Source organism: Laetiporus sulphureus (assembly GCF_001632365.1).
Source record: "Laetiporus sulphureus 93-53 unplaced genomic scaffold LAESUscaffold_40, whole genome shotgun sequence".
Taxonomy (NCBI): domain Eukaryota; kingdom Fungi; phylum Basidiomycota; class Agaricomycetes; order Polyporales; family Laetiporaceae; genus Laetiporus; species Laetiporus sulphureus.
The window spans coordinates 296,714-314,559 of record NW_024468549.1 but is presented as its reverse complement, the minus strand read 5'-3'; the positions used below and the strand labels follow the sequence as shown (position 1 = coordinate 314,559).

Sequence of the window (17,846 nt, the reverse complement as noted above, 5' to 3'; positions counted from 1 at the left end):
TTTCAGACTTACTGTTTTTGTTGGTGGTGACAATCATATTTGATTTTCCTGACGTGGCCGGTTGACGATCGATATCGATAAGGTTCAGGAACAAGTTGCCTCCTCAAGGCAGACTTTGGGGAAGGGGAGGACAGAAGATATATACTAGGTCTGCTTCCAAATACGCCTCTCAATTCGTATAGACCTGTATAGTACGCCCTTTGAACCGAGTATGGAAATGCCGAGACATGCCGAACGATGCAGTCGACGCCCCGCTGGCTTCTCCCTGATCCCATCTAGATCCCATCGGGCGTACTTGTGGCGCTCCTAGTATTTGACTCTCAGTGTGCGAGTTTGATGTTCCATTTGCTGATGTGCTGCGGTACTAGGAGAGGTCTTGCGAAAACAACCATATTGCATCAATAGGTCCATCCGACATCACCAACAAGCATCGAAAAGTGACTCCCTGATCACGCCGTTTCGTTGACTTCATTGTGGGCGTCGCACTTCTTGATTGCAATGGATGCGTAACTGCGCGTGGTATGGAGAAATTTCTGTGAGTCAGAAGGTAGGTGAACACACCGAACTCAGTGCGGACGAATGAGTCAACAATAGGCCCCCCCCCATCTGTAAGCCATAAATACAGCCGCCTTCTGTCAGACACTCCCCATTCCCACTGCTACCAGTTGATTCCCACTGCAAATCAGCGCCACAGAGTCCAATACAAACCCTCATCATGGCACCAACCCCAGCCGGCACAGCTCCTGTCATCGACACGCGATTCGTCGTTGGAGGCATTTACATCATCACTTTCATACGCACCACCAGCGTTGAGGGCGGGTTTCACTGGGGATTGTACCACCACACATCTCCTTCGTCGGGTACCAAGTACCATGTCACGAACATGGGTCCTGGTTGGTTGGCCGACCACGGAACCACCACCGGCGTTATGAGATCTCACCTTCTTGTGGGACTCAAACGAATAGGTTACTGCAGCCCTAGTAGCTCCAAAGAGGTAGCCGATATTGTGCAGAGCGTTCCGTTGAACCAGGTGCCACCTGGGCGTGATGTGCTTGACTGCCGCACGTGGGCTATGCACATCGTTGGCATACTCATCGCGAGAGGCTACGTCAAATGCTCAGATATCCAGGCATTGGAGAACGAGGTTCAAATTTGGAGTGAAAAACATCATGCCGACAGCCATAACAACAGACAGCCGCGCGTCATCGAGGATTCCACGGTGTGTAGGTTCTGATAAGGTGCGACCTTTGTCCAGTTGCCTTGCTCATAAAACGCAGCTGACTCCGGAGACAGACCTATACTGTGACGTCCAGTTCGATCAAATGCATCATCGACGTGGTCAATCCTCGGTTAGCCATTGTTGGCATTGCGGTTCAATGGCCCTTGACATAGCGGTCCGCCTTGTATTGCTTGCGAAGGTCGAAGGGGGATGATCGGACGAGGATGAGTTCTCACTGTACCTGCACAACCGATATTACAACTATATGTAACGAACTGAACTATCACCTGTATGTGCTTGACTCCTTCGCAACATGCGGAAACTATGCATTGCTCCATTGTACGAAATCTGGTTGCATTAAAAAGCCGACTCACTTGGATGGACATTTGGTCTGGGACATTGGCACGGAGACCGAAGATTATGCGCCTGATGCAGTGGCCACCTTCAAGGTTGCTTACGATGCTAGGCTGTCTTAACTATGAACAACTAGGGGACCCGTCAGCTCGTTGCGCACCTTCTGGTGGCTCGCCACACTCGCCTCTGAGATGCGCCCGTTGCACAAGGGAGAAACGGCGGTTTCTATTGCCGCGCCACATGCGGGCCTCGCTCCGCACGCCCGCGTGCACTGAGAGCGTTGCAAGGTTCTGGGCGAGTTGATGGAAGCACAGCCCAGGCTGCCCAATTAAGTGCGTTTCATCTGCGCCACGACATCAGGAGCTTGTTCTCCAAATCGGACCACCACCGCCACGTTCTAGTATATAAAGTGTCCATTTCTCAGCCCATTGACACACCATCTTCCTTTCATCATGTCCACCAAATCAGCTGTTGACTCACGCCTGATAGTCGGCGGTATCTACCTTCTGCTCTTCATCCGAGATCGCGACATCGACAAGGGCTTTCACTGGGCACTGTACCATCACCGCGCTCCCAACAGCGGTTACAAATTCAATGTTAAGCAAATGGGCGAAGGGTGGATCTGCGACAGCGCACCGAACAGCGGCATTATGAAGTCATTCCTTCTGGATGGCGCCCTCCGCATAGGATTCTGCGACCCCGCGCGCACAGACGCACTCGACTGGGTCGACGAGGTGTCCTTGACAGAGCCACCCCCGCCTTTTGACACGTTCACGTGCCGAACGTGGACCATGCATTGCATAACTGGTCTTGTCAACCAAGGCTTTGTCAAGTGCCACGACGTCGATGCACTCGAACAAGAGGCGGAGAAATGGGCTACGGTTCATCACAGCAGCGCTCACGCCGGGATAATGCCTCGTCCCGTTGAGGATGCTCAGACTTGCGATTTTCGAGGTGTGACAATTCTTGTTTTTTTTAATCCTTTTAGTTTCGGATCACTCATGACTGTGCAAAGATGTTCTCACATTGGGCTGATGTCGCAGTGGATCAGCGGATCTACATTGTAAACGACGCGCGTGTGGCGCTTGTAGTCGATGTCGTGCGAATAGCGACGTTGGATATCCGATACGTATGATGAATCATTCAACTAGTAACTTCCAAGGGTGACAACGGGGAACCGCGTAACAACATATCCAGCTCGGTTTGCCCACCCGTAGTTCTGGTCCATAAAAAGAGAACGCACATGAAAGACCTGAACGACTATCCCAACTCAAAGTGACGAAAGTTACTTTGAGCTCGTTAGTAAGAAGATGGCGGCTGCATCTCACACTTCGTGAGCAGACTTGCATGAACGAATGTAGACGCACTCACTCATCACCAGCGTAATGTACCCGAGATGAGGCCGAACATCTCACTATGACCCATGATTTCCGCCGCGTAGACACCGGCAGTGACTTTTTTATGCATAAATTGGCCCCATGTACGACCTGGCAAGAAGGCTATCACGCTGACCTCCCAGTAATCTGGAAGCCAGCCAGCCGCCTCCCAATCAATGATACCGGAGATGTGACCATCGACGCCGACCATGATGTTGTGGCGATTAAGATCACCGTGGGTGAAGACGATAGCATGAGTAGGGAGGGAGAAAAACCGTTCGGTGGCAACGACGGCACGCTGGAAGATTTGCTCTTTGCTAGTAAAGGTCATGGCTGCTACATCCCTGATAGCCTGCTGAAACCCTGCTTCATTCGCTGAAGGAGGGAGCGGCGATGCGGGCATGAGAGGTCCAGTGAGAGGTCCGCCATCTACGCCACAGACGGCGTCGCCCCATGGGCTAGCGAAGCTGCGCATGGAGGTAAGGATCTTGATTAGGTCATCTTTCAGCACGTCAAAGTCAACTTGGTCGTCGGTCAGATATTCCAGCTCCATTCCAGGGACTCGGGTCATGAGTAGGGACGGGAAGACACTGGGATCGTCAATAGAGCCGAATGAGAGAAACCTGGGAGCAGGAACACCCATAGCGCGTGCGAGGTTCATGGCAAGGCCCTCCTGCTCACGAACGCGATGGTGACTCTTGAGGATGAGGCCGAAAGGAAGTGGGTATATGGCGGGCTCCGCAGGAACGCCACAAAGACGAACGTACCAGCCTGAAAGTGGCTTCAACAGCCACTCGTGGACATAGAACCAAAACTTTCTGCGCAAAGCAGAAGAAGGCTTCCCAACAGAAGAACATTGCAGCGGATAGCCATCTGGAAACTCTAGAGGGAAGAGAGGTTTGATGTGGCTTGTCAACATGGTGTGGTGGCGGCGCGACAAGTAGCATAAGGCAGGCAAGTAACAAATTAGTTGAACTTGTTCAGGACCTCGGTCACCGACTTGTTCATGGGCGTCTATGCCGCTCGGTGGCGGGTGGCTTGCGAATCTCCCTTCCTCTCCGTTGCAACCCGGCGTGCTACTCTAAATCACTTTCATTCAGAGAGGATGTGGATACTCCGTCATATTTCCCGCTGGTTTCAAGTAACGGGGCATCCAGGCTAGATTTACTTCAAGTTGTATATAAAAGGAACGTCGATTGACCGTGATGTTTTTTGACTCGATTTCGATTTCACCTACTCCTGTTCGCTTGCATGCCGCTTTTCTACTAGTGCTAGCTGACCCTTTGCCTACGACTGGCCTTGAGCCATTTAAGGAGGCAAAAGTGATTAATGTTAGCGCATTGTACTAATAGTAACTCAGATTGCATAAGAATCGATTCTGATCCGGAGGCCCCGCGCTCAGCGCTCATCGCTCGGGCTGCATGAGCATCGGTTCAATAGAGCAACGTCTACGCGGTGAAAAGAGAGGGCGAATAAAACTTTTCTTCACCCCGTACTGATATGCTACTGCCTTCATTTTCGCTGAATACTGACTCTTTGGCGATGTTCTACTTCCCTGTCCAGAGGGTGCCAATCCTTACGGCGAAACACCGTAAATTGACTCGAATCAACCGTACATGAATCTCGCCACGTAGCGCTTTCCCAATTTGCTTGAAATCTGTCACCGACTTCTCCACAGCTTTCGTATGGTGATGCTGGCAGATGAAATATTGGAGTCCTTCTTCGAGGCCGATTTCACCTCGACCTTCAGGCTAGAGCCAGTACTGTTTTAGATCCTGAGTTCTAACGCCTCCTCGCTGGGTGGTGTATGGTCTTATATCACCAGTGACGGCAACCGTAAGATCTTCAACAGCGTCAAAATTGGGAAGACAATCGGAATGCATCAAGTACGCAGACCATTCGCTTCACCTTCTTTCCCACGAAGGGTAGGTGTACCATCGTTCAGCAATTGGAAAGTATACTTGTCGTGAAGAATCGAAGGCGCGGGAGTCGCTGTTCACGCTGACCACGCGCCATTCAACTTTCAATTAATGGTAGGGCTCTCAAGACTGCAGACAGCTCGATTGAGTTGTCCATGTCATCGACGATGGTGTCATGGATGAGGTGGATGCCTCTGCGTGGACGAAACTCATGCCATATATATAATTACAGGTCGATGCATTCCTGCTCGGAGGAGCACGACACAGTGTCGACTGAGGCTGAGCGAGAGCTCGCGAGGGGCTGGTGACACCCCGCTATTGATATACATAAAGTTGATTGATATTATTGTTGGATTCTGGCGAGCTACGCCACACCGCTGGGATATTAGCCCGCGGGTTGGGCTAAATGGGAGGCGCCGGGTGGTCCGTGCGCATAGTGTCTTATGTATATGTAAGCAGATATTATACAGGGGGGGGCATCGGTTTGCCCCTCGGTATACGTGCATTACCCTACAGCTAGCCCAGTCTGGTGCGAACTGTCAACAATTATCACAGACTTGATGAACGCGGGGCCGTGTATGTTTCAGTGAACTGGTCAATATGTGGATGCTCTCGGGATGGTCGCATGTGTCATTCTCACTCAAGCTTGTATGATATCTATTGCGCTCACCATGCATCGTTCTACGCACATGTCGCTATTTTAAATGTGCACAGCGATGTGATGAGTACAGATGGAGACAAGCAACACTAATATCGGTGCCGCCACATCCGTAGCACATCCCGGTAAATTCGCATTCGCAACGAACTTACTCAGCGTAGAGGCCCCGGAGAAAGACACCGAGCACGTCATTTCACCCTGCAGCCGTATCGCGAAGATGGTGCGAAAGGCCTGTGTGCGCTCTGAAGAATGACTTTGCCACACCACATGTATTGCGGGTACACTGCTGGGTATATATACACGACCACGTACGCAAGCCACACGGTCTGTAATTGCTATCAAGAAGACAGAAAGAGAAACCGAAACAACCAGAACAGTCTGTGATCACAACAACGTAACCAAGACAAGCAAGCCACACTAACTGTGGCTGCAGTACGAGCAACCGAACGCCGGCGCCCCACCATCCAAATCCACATCCAACAAAAACGACACCCATACATCCTCCCAGACGCGCAGAAGAGCCTCCGACGACCATGCAGAGCAGCGAACACAGCCGCGCGGTCGAGCAACTCGGCAGCGAGCGCGCGGGACTGGGTTCGCAGCTCTGCGGCCCACGGGGTTGGCTACGGCTCTTTTGAGCGGCTGAGACTGTATGGATGTCGTTTATTGTGCTGAATAGGGATTCGGATAGTGGAGCGTCGAAGTCTGCCTGTTCGTACTGCAGCCACAGTTAGTGCGGTCTGCTTGGCTCCGTTCTGCAATCGTAAACACAGGTGCTGGCAACGGTTTAATGATTTATGACGAGACGCGAGACTTGCAGAAGGGGAGATCATTGTTACGAGACTTGCAGACAAGAAATGATCTAATTGACATCGGACATCAGCACTAAGCAACACTTGCAGGACGCGAGAATGTACCTTGAGCGAATGCAGCGACCACGCGCGCAATGCGCAATTCATCACAAATCGTGCGGTGTACTCCAGAAGTGGTACCATTTTCCACCGTCGCCAAGTTCCGAATATCTCTTCACCTTGCCATTCACCACACATGCCTCGTACAATGGCAGAGGCGGCGACGATCCCAGTTCAGATAAGGATCGAAGACATAGTACGGGATTCAATCGATTATGACGGAGGAAGGTGAACCAGAGCGGATGGGATGTTCTTCCTGTTGGCATTGGGCACCCGAGGATTTCTTGCGCCTCTTCGGCTTCTTGGCCTTGCGACACTGTGCGATGAGCGGCTGACATTGAACGGCCGCGTCCGGCATCAGTGCCAGCTTGTGAAGAGCCTTCTTGATGGGCGCACGAGAAGCGGGAGCAGGAGGCATGGCAACATTGACAGAAGAATCAACCAGAGAACCAGATGTATAAGACGGAGCACCGAGGCTACGAGATCCAGAAGAACCAGCAGATGAACCAGCAGAAGATACAAGCATACCGGAGCCAGTACCGCGGATGACACCGTGAGAATGAGCAGGTGTCGATGTCCTGGGACCAGACTGAGCAGCAGCACTGGAAGGCTTCTTGCGAGTGCTAGGAGGGTATGCCGAGTTCAATGTGCACTCCTGGATGACACTTTCATTGGTAAAGCCCTTGCCCTTGTTCTTGACCTTGTCCTCGGGCACGTCAACCATTTCGACCACGGCGAGCTCATCAGTATCATCACGCTTCTTGATCAACGGCGCGAAGAGGTGGTCGATGAGCAAGCTCGCGACCAGAAGAGCAGAAAGCAGTACTAGCCAACGAAGACCCGGAACCAGATCGAAACGAAGACGAGACCAGAGTAGGAGAAGCGAGCGATCCAGGAAGCACCAGACTAAATGAACCCGAAGCCGCTGGAGAAGTCGCTGTAGAGGGGAAGGCTGCTCCTCGTCCTGCATGACGGTCGGGAGATTCTGGGCACCGACTGGCTCCTTGACTTGGACCTGTTGATCAGCGGTATGTTGGAACGCGAGAGACACCGGCTGATTGACAATGACCGGCTTCTTCGGCAGCGCCGGTGGATCCTCCGTAGGATCTAGAGCATTCTGACAGCCGATGGATGACAGCTGACAGGTCCTGAACGATGACAATAGAACCTTCGGTGGGGACTGGGGCATCACCAACAATGCAGCTGGGGATGAGTACTGGGGCATCCTCGTTACTGATTGGCTCCTCTCGGACGCCAATGCGGACTGGGGCATAGTCCGGGTGGTCTTCGTGGTCGGCCACATTCAGGCGAGCTTCGAGCAGGGCAACGATGCCTTGAGTACCTAGCCACCTAAACGCGACCGCGGGAACAGCGGGAACGTCGAGCACATCCGGGGGTGAACCTTGAGGGACGAGAGCTCGGTCTAGGCCCTTCGTGTCGCCCGACACACACGCGTGCTTGAGGGGCGCACGAAGGGCGTTGGCCATCGGCTTCAGGGAGCCATCGCCGCAAGTGTCAGGAATTGAATGGGCAACGAGATGAAGGGCCACGCACCTGGTGCAAGCCGGCGGACAGCCGCAGCCATGAACAGCGAGGCCGGCGCTGTCCAGCGACGCTGACCCGCCGTTGCCTTCCAAACCTTGATCGTCTTGAATAGGGTGTCTCCAGCTTGCCTAGCAGGACAGCTCTCGTTGGACGTCGCGCTCGACGCGGGCCCAAGCATTGCGATTTCGACCGAGCTCGTGGTTGGGCGTCATAGGAAAAAGCGCATGGACGAGCTGAGACAGAGGCCAACCAGAGCGGCGAACGATGCGACTATATACGGAGGGAAAAACAAGTTCGAACATTTGCGCGCGTGTCCATTGGCTACGGTGGCGAGAGTCCTGACGCGTCTCCACAACGCGGTCACCTGATGTCAATAGTGGCCAAACTTTTCGAACTGCATTGCCTCTGCGGCGGCGTTCATCTCAGCGTTGAACACGGAACTCTCATCGTCCCAGCCGCACTGAATGATCTTCAGAGATGACCCAGCCGCCAAGTCCGATGTTCTGCTTGATGTTCTACGTCTCATGACAAGCAAGGCGAGAGATGCTTGGACGGGACATCTACTACTTCGCATCGAGCTTCGAGAATCCAGTCGGTCAATCGTACCATGCCTAACGCGCGACGTAGTCGGATAAATCCACACAGATTGCGATCACCGCCAGGTCGTGATGCTCATGCCGGAGCGCAAGGCGGAGAAGAGGGACCGTACAGCGAGCGGCGCGTGTTGTGTATAGCCTTGGGAGTCTGAAGGTCCTGAAGGTGTGCAATGGATGCAACCAGAAGCTTCGCTGAAAAGCGGGTCTGCCAGTGGGTGAGTATCGTTATCTTTGCTCATTCATACGCTCATTGACGGCAGGAGGCCACAAAAAATCTATGCAAGGCGCAAAAAAAGGAGTGACTGCTCTCATCCGCAAAAGCACGTTGTAATATCTTCAGAATACTACTGTGCTTGTCCTTCCCTTTGCAGCTGTTACAAATATTTGTTTACTTCTCTGTATCTTCCTTCTGTTCTCGTACGGGCGACCGATCTCAAAAAAGGAGGCGTTTCTGGACATCATGCATCACCAGTCTGACGTTCACTTGAGGCTTTCGAACATGCTTCGCTGCGAAATGTCTCTGTATATGTGAGTATCAACTACATCTCCGTGGTATATGGCAACTCGATAACCAATCTACGAACAACAATGCATCACGAAGGAACAGGTCAAGCAGTGACGTTGCGAGCAATCTCTCCTTTGAAGAGCTCCTCGACGACCGTCTTTGCCTTCTCGTGCACTTCTTCGATGCTTGCGCTCGCATCGATCTAAGGAATGACAGCACGTGAGCATTAATGGCGAGAGGACCACATTGAGGGAACACGAAACACGCACCGTGACGACCTTGTGCTGCTCATTGTAATGCTCAACGACAGGCATCGTCTGCTCCTTGTACACACCTAAAATCCCACACAGACAACGCACTCAACAGACTTCCAACCGATCTAACAGGAAAGCAAACTTACGGAAGCGCTTCCGGATACTCTCCTCATTGTCATCCTCACGGCCGCTCGTCTTTGCGCGCTCAAGAAGCCGCTTGAGCATCTCGTCCTCCGTCGTCGTGAAGAACATCACAAGCGACGACTCGCACACCTCCTCGTCAAACTTGAGCGCCTGGTCCATCTTGCGCGGAAACCCGTCGATCAGGAAGCGGCCGCGGCCCTCCGCCCAGCCTTCCCCGGCGCGCTCCTCCGCAAGCGCCGCGCGCATCGCGTTCTCGAGCAGCTTGATGGTCACTTCCATCGGGACGATCTGGCCCTCCTTGATGCAGTTGCGTATCATCTCGCCGTACTCGGAGCCCGCGCGGTTCTGCTCGGCGCGCAGGAGATCGCCAGCTGCGTGATTGGTAAGGGATGAGCGGCGAGGCTGAGAGAGAGATGAGGACCCACCGGAGAGGTGGCAGAACCCAAAGTCCTGCACGAGGTTCGCACATTGCGTGCCTTTGCCTGGTGCGATGGCGAGTAGAAATTTAGCGACGAGCGTGCGCAGGTACACTGAAGCGGACCTCACCCGCTCCAGGGCCTCCCAACACAAAAACTACAGTGATCTTGCTCTTATCAAAAACGGGCGAAGTGATTACAGAAGCAGACGCGGTAGCATCCGCGTGTGCTGGCGACTGTGCCTCTGCAGACTCCTCCTTCTGCTCATGCTCCTGGGGATGCTTTTTGATATGCAGCGCCTCGGAGATCTTCTCGAACACGCCTGTCATGACGATGTCGATGGTTTCGCGCGGGGTTCAGAGGCGGTTGGATCGTCGTCCCTGCCGACGTGACGCGGGGGTATGAGCGGGCTGTCGTGCTGCCTGGGCTGCCTCGACGCGGGGTACGTGGCCGCTCTGTACTTTACCAAGTAGTAAAACGCGCCAAAGGATGCGAGCGAGATCCCGACAAAGTACAGCGGATTGGGAGCCTTGTTCGGCATCGGAGAGAGACGAAAAGGGGAGTGTTTGCTGGGTGGATGGCAACGCCCATGCTAATATGTGCAAACATCAGCACGTGTCCGCGTCTGAAAGTGTGCGCGACATTTAGAACGCGTTCACTTGTCTTGTTCCTCTCATCTTCTTGTTTCCTCAACTTCAGCCCCCCCTCGTGGCGATGAACGACATGAGTCACACGCACAGCTCAGAAGTGCACGCCGTCCGTGCATGCTACTTCGAAGACGGCGTCGACCTGATCGCCATCGGCGGCACCCACACCGTGGAAGTCCTCCTAATCGTACGCCGCCTCGCTTCGTGTATCCTTCGCGCGCTGAATTTACCCAGACAGACAGCGACGTCTTGTCACTCTGTCGCTACGTTCGAAGTCGGGACACGTGTCACCGGGCTCGCGTGGTCTCCAAACACCGTCTCGCCATCCGCAAACACTGAATGGGTGTTCGAGTGCGTGTTTCTTGCGCGTGGCTATGGACGTCGCGCTTATCTCGCCATCACGTAGACTGGTAGCAGCGGGAGAGGAGTACTCGCTTTTCCTGTTGACTAAAACGTCGACCAATGGGGAGCACGTCTTCGTGTTCGGCGGAGGTCTGAGCGGCCACCACGGCAAAATCAACGACATCACCTTCTGCGGAGGCCTCAAAGAGTATAGCACGCGATACGTAGCCACCGTCTCTGGTACGCGTGTCGTCCACAGACAGTCTCTCACGCTCATCAACCGCTTAGATGACAAAAACCTCATGATCTGGGACCTCTACCCTGATCGACCTTCCGTCTCCAAGAGGGCAGAGGACAAGTCACTCTACCAAGAGGTCGTCATGACTGATGAAAATAACCGTGCCATCCCGACGGCCATCGTAATCACCTTCAAGCACCGACTCACATCCATCAGCGCACATCCGACCGCGAGCACGGAGCTGCTCATCGCGGACTGTCGCGGGAACGTGTACCTGACCGACTGGGAGGCCTCTCCAGAGGACCAAGAGGACGAGTGGCGGAACGGCAGCGTCGTCGAGTTGCTCGATCCCCGCACCCTCGCGGATACTCGCAAAGCCTTCCACGGGAGCGCCGCGTGGCGATGGGACTCGCCCGACATGTGAGTGGACGGCGCGACGCTGCGTACCTGCATGCTGACGCTGACGGTGGCATTTGTAGTGTTGGTGCGCTCTTTGGCTCGAGGTTCTCCCTCTGGGATCTCGGGATCACCCAGGGCGGCAAGCCGCGACTCGCCGGGGTGAGCTTCCCCGAAGGCGGCCACCTATTCAGGTACGCCTTCACCCCCTCTCATCCTTCCTCATCTCACGAAGCGCACTCAGATGGTGTCCGACGCACCCAGAATACTTCGCCATCTCGGCCATCTCGCCAGCGAGAGGCGCGGTGATCAACATCCACAACACCTCGTACGTCAGCGCGGCCCCCGTGGCCTTCCCGCTCGCGGCGCGCCCCTGGACCGTGCGCTCGTTCGACTTTATCATGAGCCATGGTGTGCCTAGGATCGCCGCGGCGGTTGGGCGCGAGGTGATCATATTTTATATCGGTGTTGAGTCATAGGCCCTAGTAGGAGGTTTCTCAGAACGATCGACGAGCGTGCTGCATATATTGCTGTGTGTATATCCTGTCTCATCATCCTCATATATCGTTGTTCTTGGCTTTCCTACCGGACTGTAATTTCGAACTGCACTCTGGAGACCGTGTACGAGACAGGAATCCGGCAGAAAGTGCATAACTCGCCATCACCCAGCCGCATCCCACCGATCGTCGATCGCCTCCGTCTATAATCGTCCATGCCGCCGGCGTTCATCTCAGGCTCAAAAAAATCCACAACAGCACGCATCCGGACGCCCCTGCATTCAATATAAAAAAATTAATCGCCGGCTGCGGGAGCACGCCTTTGGCAACCTGACAGACCGATGTGTGCAGTCAGCGCGGCGTCGTGGGATCGGCTACTCAACGTCAATGCACTCAACCGAAATCGCATCGACGGACGACCTGCGCGGAGAAGCATGATGGATCAACTTCTAGCTCATATTATATTATATAGAAAAGAGGACTACGAACTAGACATAAGTACACAGAGAGTGTCATTACCACTGGTACACGGACGAAGCAACAAGAAAAGACACGACACGATGCACGACAAAGAAGCCTAGTCGTATAGAAAGAAATACTTGCAGGCGACATGATCAAGACATTGTTTGCACAAGAACGCACCGCCAACCAGAGAAAAGAGTACCTTGATATTGCAAAAGAAAAGACGACTCGGACAAGAGACACCCACATGCCAGGTGCAACGTCACGCTCACCGCCCGCCACACGCCGATGTCTGGTACGGACCCATCATCGAGTACGCATAGTGTTGCGCCGGCTGGTGCGTCGCGTACCCATTCTCGCTCTCGCGGTAGCTCACCACGCTATACCCGGTCTGCGCAGGCGGCATCGCGCCCGTCTGGCCCACCACGCCCGCTTGGTATCCCCCGCTCGTATACACCGACTCCGAACCCTCGCCGAAGCCCAGATCCTCCAGCACGTTCCGCATGCACATATCGTTTTGTTGGTTAAGCGGCTGCGCGAGATACTGGCTGTACGTCGTCGAGATCCCAGACAGGCTATAGTTGCACATGGCATCGTTTCGCTGCCCGTCCACCATGGTACCCGCATACTCGGCCTCCCGAGTATGCGGGTTCACATATCCATTCGAGTGCTGATACGAACCGATCGGAGACACCGACATCGTCACGCTCGACGACGGTGTGTGGAATCCGTTGCTATGCCCCACTTGCCCGCCCTGCATTACCGACGGCGCGTATACTTGCTGCTGGTGGCCGTATCCCTGTGGCGCGTGCCCGTTCGTGTTCACCGGCGAGTGTGGCAGCTGCGTACGCGATGGGTACGGTGACGCCGTGTCGTGCTTCAACTCCACCCGCTGCTGCTGAAGCTCCCGCTGCCGCATCTTGTGCAGATCGTTCTCCACGAGCGACTGCAGGAACCGCGCGTGATACGCTGCGGAAGAGGAGGCAGGCGAGAGGTGCGCTGCGTCCTGGTACGCCTTGGCCGTCTTCATGATCATGTTGTGAATCTCCTGCACGGCGCCTTCTTTAAGCTCATCAAGGCGATTCGGGCCTCGGAGCAACTACATGCTACTGTCAGCCTGATTGCATGCGCTGCTACACACGCAACGTACCTTCATGAGAACAACGGCAGAGTATGCAGTCATAACAGTGGTGGAATCCTGGCCGTAGCGCTACAACCAAGTTCCTCTTAGAATATTACGTAAATCTGGGAAGGATTACGGAACATACAAGCATCTGCAGCTTGGCAAAGTCGTCCGCCATAATCCTCAGGTTGTCCATCGCGCTCGTGTAGCACATGTGCAACGCCTGCACGTTGATGGGCGAGCCCGAGCCCTACAAACCCAAATTCATGAGTGCTTGCCCGATCTTAGACACGATGTGGCATACCTGATTACTGGGCGAGTTGATCCCGAACGTGTTGAGGAACAACCTGACATGCAACTGGAAAAACTGCATAAAGCTAAAATGGAATGACGATCCGCGCGCTACCACGGGAAGGGGAAAATCAGTCACTATATGCACACCAATTCTGACTACCGCTCACCTCTTTCCATCTCTTGCCACCAATTCGACAGCCATCCATTCAGCTTCTGGTTGCAGTTTCTCAATAACATCTCATAATTGCAATCCTGATTGTTCGGGCCCCGTCCGCCCTGGTGCATATTGAACACATCCGTCGTCTCCGCTGCAATACGCCGTAGCTCCGTGAACGCCGCGACGACCACGTCCTCCTGGCGCATCGGTATTCCGCCCTCCTCGTGCCACGTGCTCGCGTGCGAGACGAGCAGGTCTTCCGCAGGCAGCATCCAGTGCTTCCCCGTCTGCATGCTCAGGCTGCGATCATGCACGAACAGCACGAGGTACGTGCGCTCGCGATTCCGCCGCTCGCGCATCTGCGGCTCCGCCTCACCCACCGCGCGCTTTCCGACGTAGCGATTCAGCCCGAGCTCGACCGCCATCCGGCATGCATATCCGATGTACGTCCATGTCCGAGTATCGTCGGGCTCCTTCCAGTACGTCATGCATGCGAATGCCTGCACCACCTCGACGCTTTTCCAGTTCTCCGCGAACGCGCGTATAGCGAAGTCATGTGCAAGCCGGAGTACCGATTGGTACAGTTCGGGCTGGAAAAACTTGCAACAAGCCATCACAAGTGCGGTGAAGAGAAAGGGGCTACGTTGGCGGACGTACTCGACCGAATGTAGGGCAGGATCAAAGAGGTTAATGAAGGGATTGAGACGAATGTAGAACATGTCCCAGAGATGCTCGACTTTCTTCAGGTCAATGAGTCCAGCCTCGACAGGGTCCTTCAGAGGGGAGTTACTACCAAACAATGAGTTGACAGAGGTCGGCGCCTGGTGCGAAGGGAAAGAAGGCGACTGGGGATTTTGAGAGAACGCCCGCTCCGAGCTACCTGCCGAGCGCGACACAGGAACGTCAACCTGCTCAGGGTTAAGAATGGTTTTGAAGAAGGAAGAGTGCCGGGCGTTCTGTTTAATCAGCCGCGCAGGATACATCCCGTTCTCGTCGTCCACCTCGCCGTCCTCGTCCATCTCAGAGTCGGACGCATCGTGGGAACGGGGGTAGCGCTCTTGCAGGTGCGGCGGAAGGTTAAGCGGTGGCAATTCGTTGCTAGCAAAGTGAGAGCCGCTCGGCCCGGCTTCCTCATCTGGACGATAGCGGCTCCCTCCAGCACGGGGAGGACCCAAAGGGGGCAACGTCAGGCTATTGTTGACAGGGTGCTTTTGCTTCGCGTTGTTAAGGCCTTTCTCGAGACGACGCAGCATCTTTGACGCTTCTGACAGTCTGAATGAAGCCGACCCGTTGAATATGATGTCGACTAATGCAGCGCATGACTAACCTCGAACCGGGCTTACGACCGCGACGATGCTTCTCGAAAATACATCTAGCGGATAGATAAAAGGTAAGCGAGCGATAGGTACAGCGAGGGGAGGACGCTTTACTCTGCACCCGATCGCTTGCAGCGCTGGCAGGGAATGTTATTTCCGTCGTCGGCACCGACACACTTCATCTTTGAGCAGATAGAGCACATCAATGGGCATGCATACATATAGTATGCGGGTGTCTGACCTTTGCAGCTCTGCAGACAGTGCAGGCTCGGGCGCCTCTTACGATAGGCGGCTTGGCGCTGAGCCGGCAGTGAGAATGAGCGAATGAAGACCGGTGAGCGAGAGGTGGACGTACGGAGCCTTATCCTCCGCAAATGGGGCGGGCTGTTCATCATGAGGCTGCTGCTGCTGCTGTTGAAGGGCTAAAGGCTGGTCCATGAGGATGAAGACCGAGCACGGTAATCAAGTGAGCCGGCGATAGAGGATAGAAACCGTGCGTTGGCTGTGGGGAGAATTTGCGCTTTGCACGTTGAAAATCAACGTCGAGGAAGAGAGCGGAGGCGGTGCAGACGACGAGAAGGGATTATATGCGGTTGCGGGAGGGAAAGAGATGAGGGGGGAAGAGAGGGGAGGCGGATGATGGGAGGGCAGAAAGGACGCGGTTGTATACAAAGAGGAAGGGGATATCCGGACGCCGGCCGGCTATTAGCATAGGCTACTCTCCGGGCAACGCGGCCGAATGAGGCAGCAAGGCCGGCTACTTCGCCTCCGTCGATGGCGACGCTCGCTTCTCTTCCGCCTCATGCCACCCGCGACTCCCACCTGACATATATCGCCGATCTCAGCCACTGCTCGCGTCCCCTCCACGCTCCTCTCGACGCCTACCGACACATCCCCCGTCACACCGCCTGCACATCCGCGACCTCCACGATGTCCCTATGCGGTCCAATGGGAGCCCTCACCGATGGGGGCCCCTGGGCACCGCTCTCACGTGCCCTTCCCGGCGACCTTGGCAGTGCGGGGATTGGCTGGCGAAGGGCAGCTTGGCTGCGGCGACCCCGGAGTCGGGAAGCATTCAGGAGCCCGGCTGCATCCGGCAGATTGGCGTCCGCCGTCCGGACTTCAAAACCAACCGCATCCTATCAAACCTTACGCGTGTTTTCCCACGGTTTGCGCGGGCGAACAACTGCCGGCGGCTCCCGGTGTCTTCCCTGCGGTCGCCGGCCTGAGTGCAGGGCGCGCAATGTCGTGCGACACACATCCATATATCGCAGCCGCGCTGACGTTGACGCAGGTGGGATTTGCAGCGCACTGACAACCCGTCGTACCCGCATTTGGCATGGCCCCAGACAGACCGATCCGGTATAATTGCAGTGACGCTAGCCAATATGGGCGGATCCGGCCTGGCCACCGTCGGAATGCAAATGAATCGCGTCTCCGCCGCCGCATTTTACGGTCGTTCAGGTAGCAGTGCATGCGAAAATATCTGCTGTCGCTGGGAAACGTCGCCATACGTAACGCGCGCACGAGCCTCGCAGCGGCAATGTGCCCTGATTGACTGTGTTCGCGTCACACAGATAAGGATTCTAGATCCCACACAGAGACGCCGGTAGTCCCATCCAGCGGTACGCCCGGTCAATCTCCACCGCTTATGAGCTCCCAAGACCAACCATGGCGACTGCACGGCACAGCCAAGCCAGCGCGGGCAACAGGGCCTCGAGCGCGCGAATGGACGGGCAAGGAGGACATTGCTCGGCGAAAGAAGCATCAAGGGTGGACAAAGTTCGAATAGAACGACTGCACGCTGCACGATTCTACCGTGATTGAGCCATGTCCATCATCTGCCTTGTCGAGCCACTGGGAAGCTTATTCCACGCACTCGAGTCGACAGCCCAGAATGATCTAATCCGCCATATCGCAGACATCATATCTTCCCTGAACGAAGTTCGTCAGCACCGACTTTGCAACAAAGATACAAGCGACACCGCGAACCATGGATGGTTGACTCACTCAGAAGACGCTGCAGGACCATGCACACGCGTCTATCCCGGACGACGGCGCGACGAACAATGGCCAGCCACGGCCATCACGCGCATACGTTCGCTCAAAACGCCGAATGTACACGCACCTTCGGAACGCCCAAAATATACACTCTGCATACAGCGAATCAAGCAAATTGAATTGTTAACGGTCTAATTTAATCCTCCTTGCGCGTGTCCGTGTCGGTGTAGTCATCTGCCTTCTACAGCCATCGCCATCGCCATCGGAAGCAGCGATCGGGCATCGGTCCCGGCGCTTGATCTATATCGATATGTATGAAACACGGTCACCTGTGACAGGCGGCCACCACGTCAAGCGTCCGATTGAGTTTTTGCTATGAGCAGTGTGGAAGGGACAGGCTGGTGGTAGGTGGCTGAATAACGCGGGGAGGGGCATTGTGGCGGAGGGAAGGGCACGCCGGCCTCGGAAAAGAAGCG

At 54.9% G+C, this 17,846-nt stretch overlaps 9 protein-coding genes across 9 annotated transcripts; 4 read left to right on the top strand and 5 right to left on the bottom strand.

The window, feature by feature from the left end:
- Positions 1 to 475: 475 nt before the first annotated feature.
- On the top strand, positions 476 to 1,225 carry LAESUDRAFT_683967 (uncharacterized protein; the record flags this gene model as incomplete). The annotated part of the gene is made up of 2 exons (XM_040905842.1): positions 476 to 547; positions 614 to 1,225. A coding segment is annotated over exon 2 (510 nt), but the record flags the coding sequence as incomplete, so codon positions are not given.
- Positions 1,226 to 2,114: 889 nt separating this feature from the next.
- On the top strand, positions 2,115 to 3,007 carry LAESUDRAFT_683965 (uncharacterized protein). The gene is made up of 2 exons (XM_040905841.1): positions 2,115 to 2,527; positions 2,589 to 3,007. Exons 1-2 carry the CDS (start codon positions 2,179 to 2,181, stop codon positions 2,606 to 2,608), a joined length of 369 nt encoding a protein of 122 aa, XP_040761178.1. The 5' UTR covers positions 2,115 to 2,178; the 3' UTR covers positions 2,609 to 3,007.
- Positions 2,650 to 3,883, bottom strand: LAESUDRAFT_729242 (uncharacterized protein). Its single transcript, XM_040909604.1, has 2 exons — positions 2,945 to 3,883; positions 2,650 to 2,890 (listed from the first exon to the last, which is right to left on the bottom strand). Exon 1 carries the CDS (start codon positions 3,866 to 3,868, stop codon positions 2,948 to 2,950), a length of 921 nt encoding a protein of 306 aa, XP_040761177.1. The 5' UTR covers positions 3,869 to 3,883; the 3' UTR covers positions 2,650 to 2,890; positions 2,945 to 2,947.
- Positions 3,884 to 6,642: 2,759 nt separating this feature from the next.
- Positions 6,643 to 8,160, bottom strand: LAESUDRAFT_716250 (uncharacterized protein; the record flags this gene model as incomplete). The annotated part of the gene is made up of 3 exons (XM_040907234.1): positions 6,643 to 7,544; positions 7,606 to 7,839; positions 7,992 to 8,160. The coding sequence occupies 3 exons, from the start codon at positions 8,158 to 8,160 to the stop codon at positions 6,643 to 6,645; spliced, it is 1,305 nt and encodes a 434-aa protein (XP_040761176.1).
- Positions 8,161 to 8,939: 779 nt separating this feature from the next.
- Positions 8,940 to 10,417, bottom strand: LAESUDRAFT_729241 (UMP-CMP kinase). Its single transcript, XM_040909603.1, has 5 exons — positions 10,028 to 10,417; positions 9,907 to 9,963; positions 9,484 to 9,852; positions 9,353 to 9,417; positions 8,940 to 9,285 (listed from the first exon to the last, which is right to left on the bottom strand). The coding sequence occupies exons 1-5, from the start codon at positions 10,224 to 10,226 to the stop codon at positions 9,187 to 9,189; spliced, it is 789 nt and encodes a 262-aa protein (XP_040761175.1). The 5' UTR covers positions 10,227 to 10,417; the 3' UTR covers positions 8,940 to 9,186.
- LAESUDRAFT_659924 (uncharacterized protein) lies at positions 10,223 to 10,441 on the bottom strand (the record flags this gene model as incomplete). The annotated part of the gene is made up of 1 exon (XM_040904837.1): positions 10,223 to 10,441. A coding segment is annotated over one exon (219 nt), but the record flags the coding sequence as incomplete, so codon positions are not given.
- A 170-nt stretch (positions 10,442 to 10,611) lies between these two features.
- LAESUDRAFT_704750 (uncharacterized protein) lies at positions 10,612 to 12,278 on the top strand (the record flags this gene model as incomplete). Its single annotated transcript, XM_040906560.1, has 6 exons — positions 10,612 to 10,731; positions 10,783 to 10,895; positions 10,951 to 11,126; positions 11,175 to 11,544; positions 11,604 to 11,714; positions 11,765 to 12,278. 6 exons carry the CDS (start codon positions 10,612 to 10,614, stop codon positions 11,997 to 11,999), a joined length of 1,125 nt encoding a protein of 374 aa, XP_040761173.1. The 3' UTR covers positions 12,000 to 12,278.
- A 469-nt stretch (positions 12,279 to 12,747) lies between these two features.
- Positions 12,748 to 15,807, bottom strand: LAESUDRAFT_716247 (uncharacterized protein; the record flags this gene model as incomplete). Its single annotated transcript, XM_040907233.1, has 9 exons — positions 12,748 to 13,578; positions 13,630 to 13,689; positions 13,748 to 13,852; positions 13,907 to 14,004; positions 14,064 to 15,325; positions 15,381 to 15,425; positions 15,484 to 15,551; positions 15,611 to 15,668; positions 15,725 to 15,807. The coding sequence occupies 9 exons, from the start codon at positions 15,805 to 15,807 to the stop codon at positions 12,748 to 12,750; spliced, it is 2,610 nt and encodes an 869-aa protein (XP_040761172.1).
- Positions 15,679 to 16,778, top strand: LAESUDRAFT_368973 (uncharacterized protein). The gene has a single exon (XM_040902197.1). The coding sequence runs from the start codon at positions 16,144 to 16,146 to the stop codon at positions 16,735 to 16,737; it is 594 nt and encodes a 197-aa protein (XP_040761171.1). The 5' UTR covers positions 15,679 to 16,143; the 3' UTR covers positions 16,738 to 16,778.
- Positions 16,779 to 17,846: the final 1,068 nt, after the last annotated feature.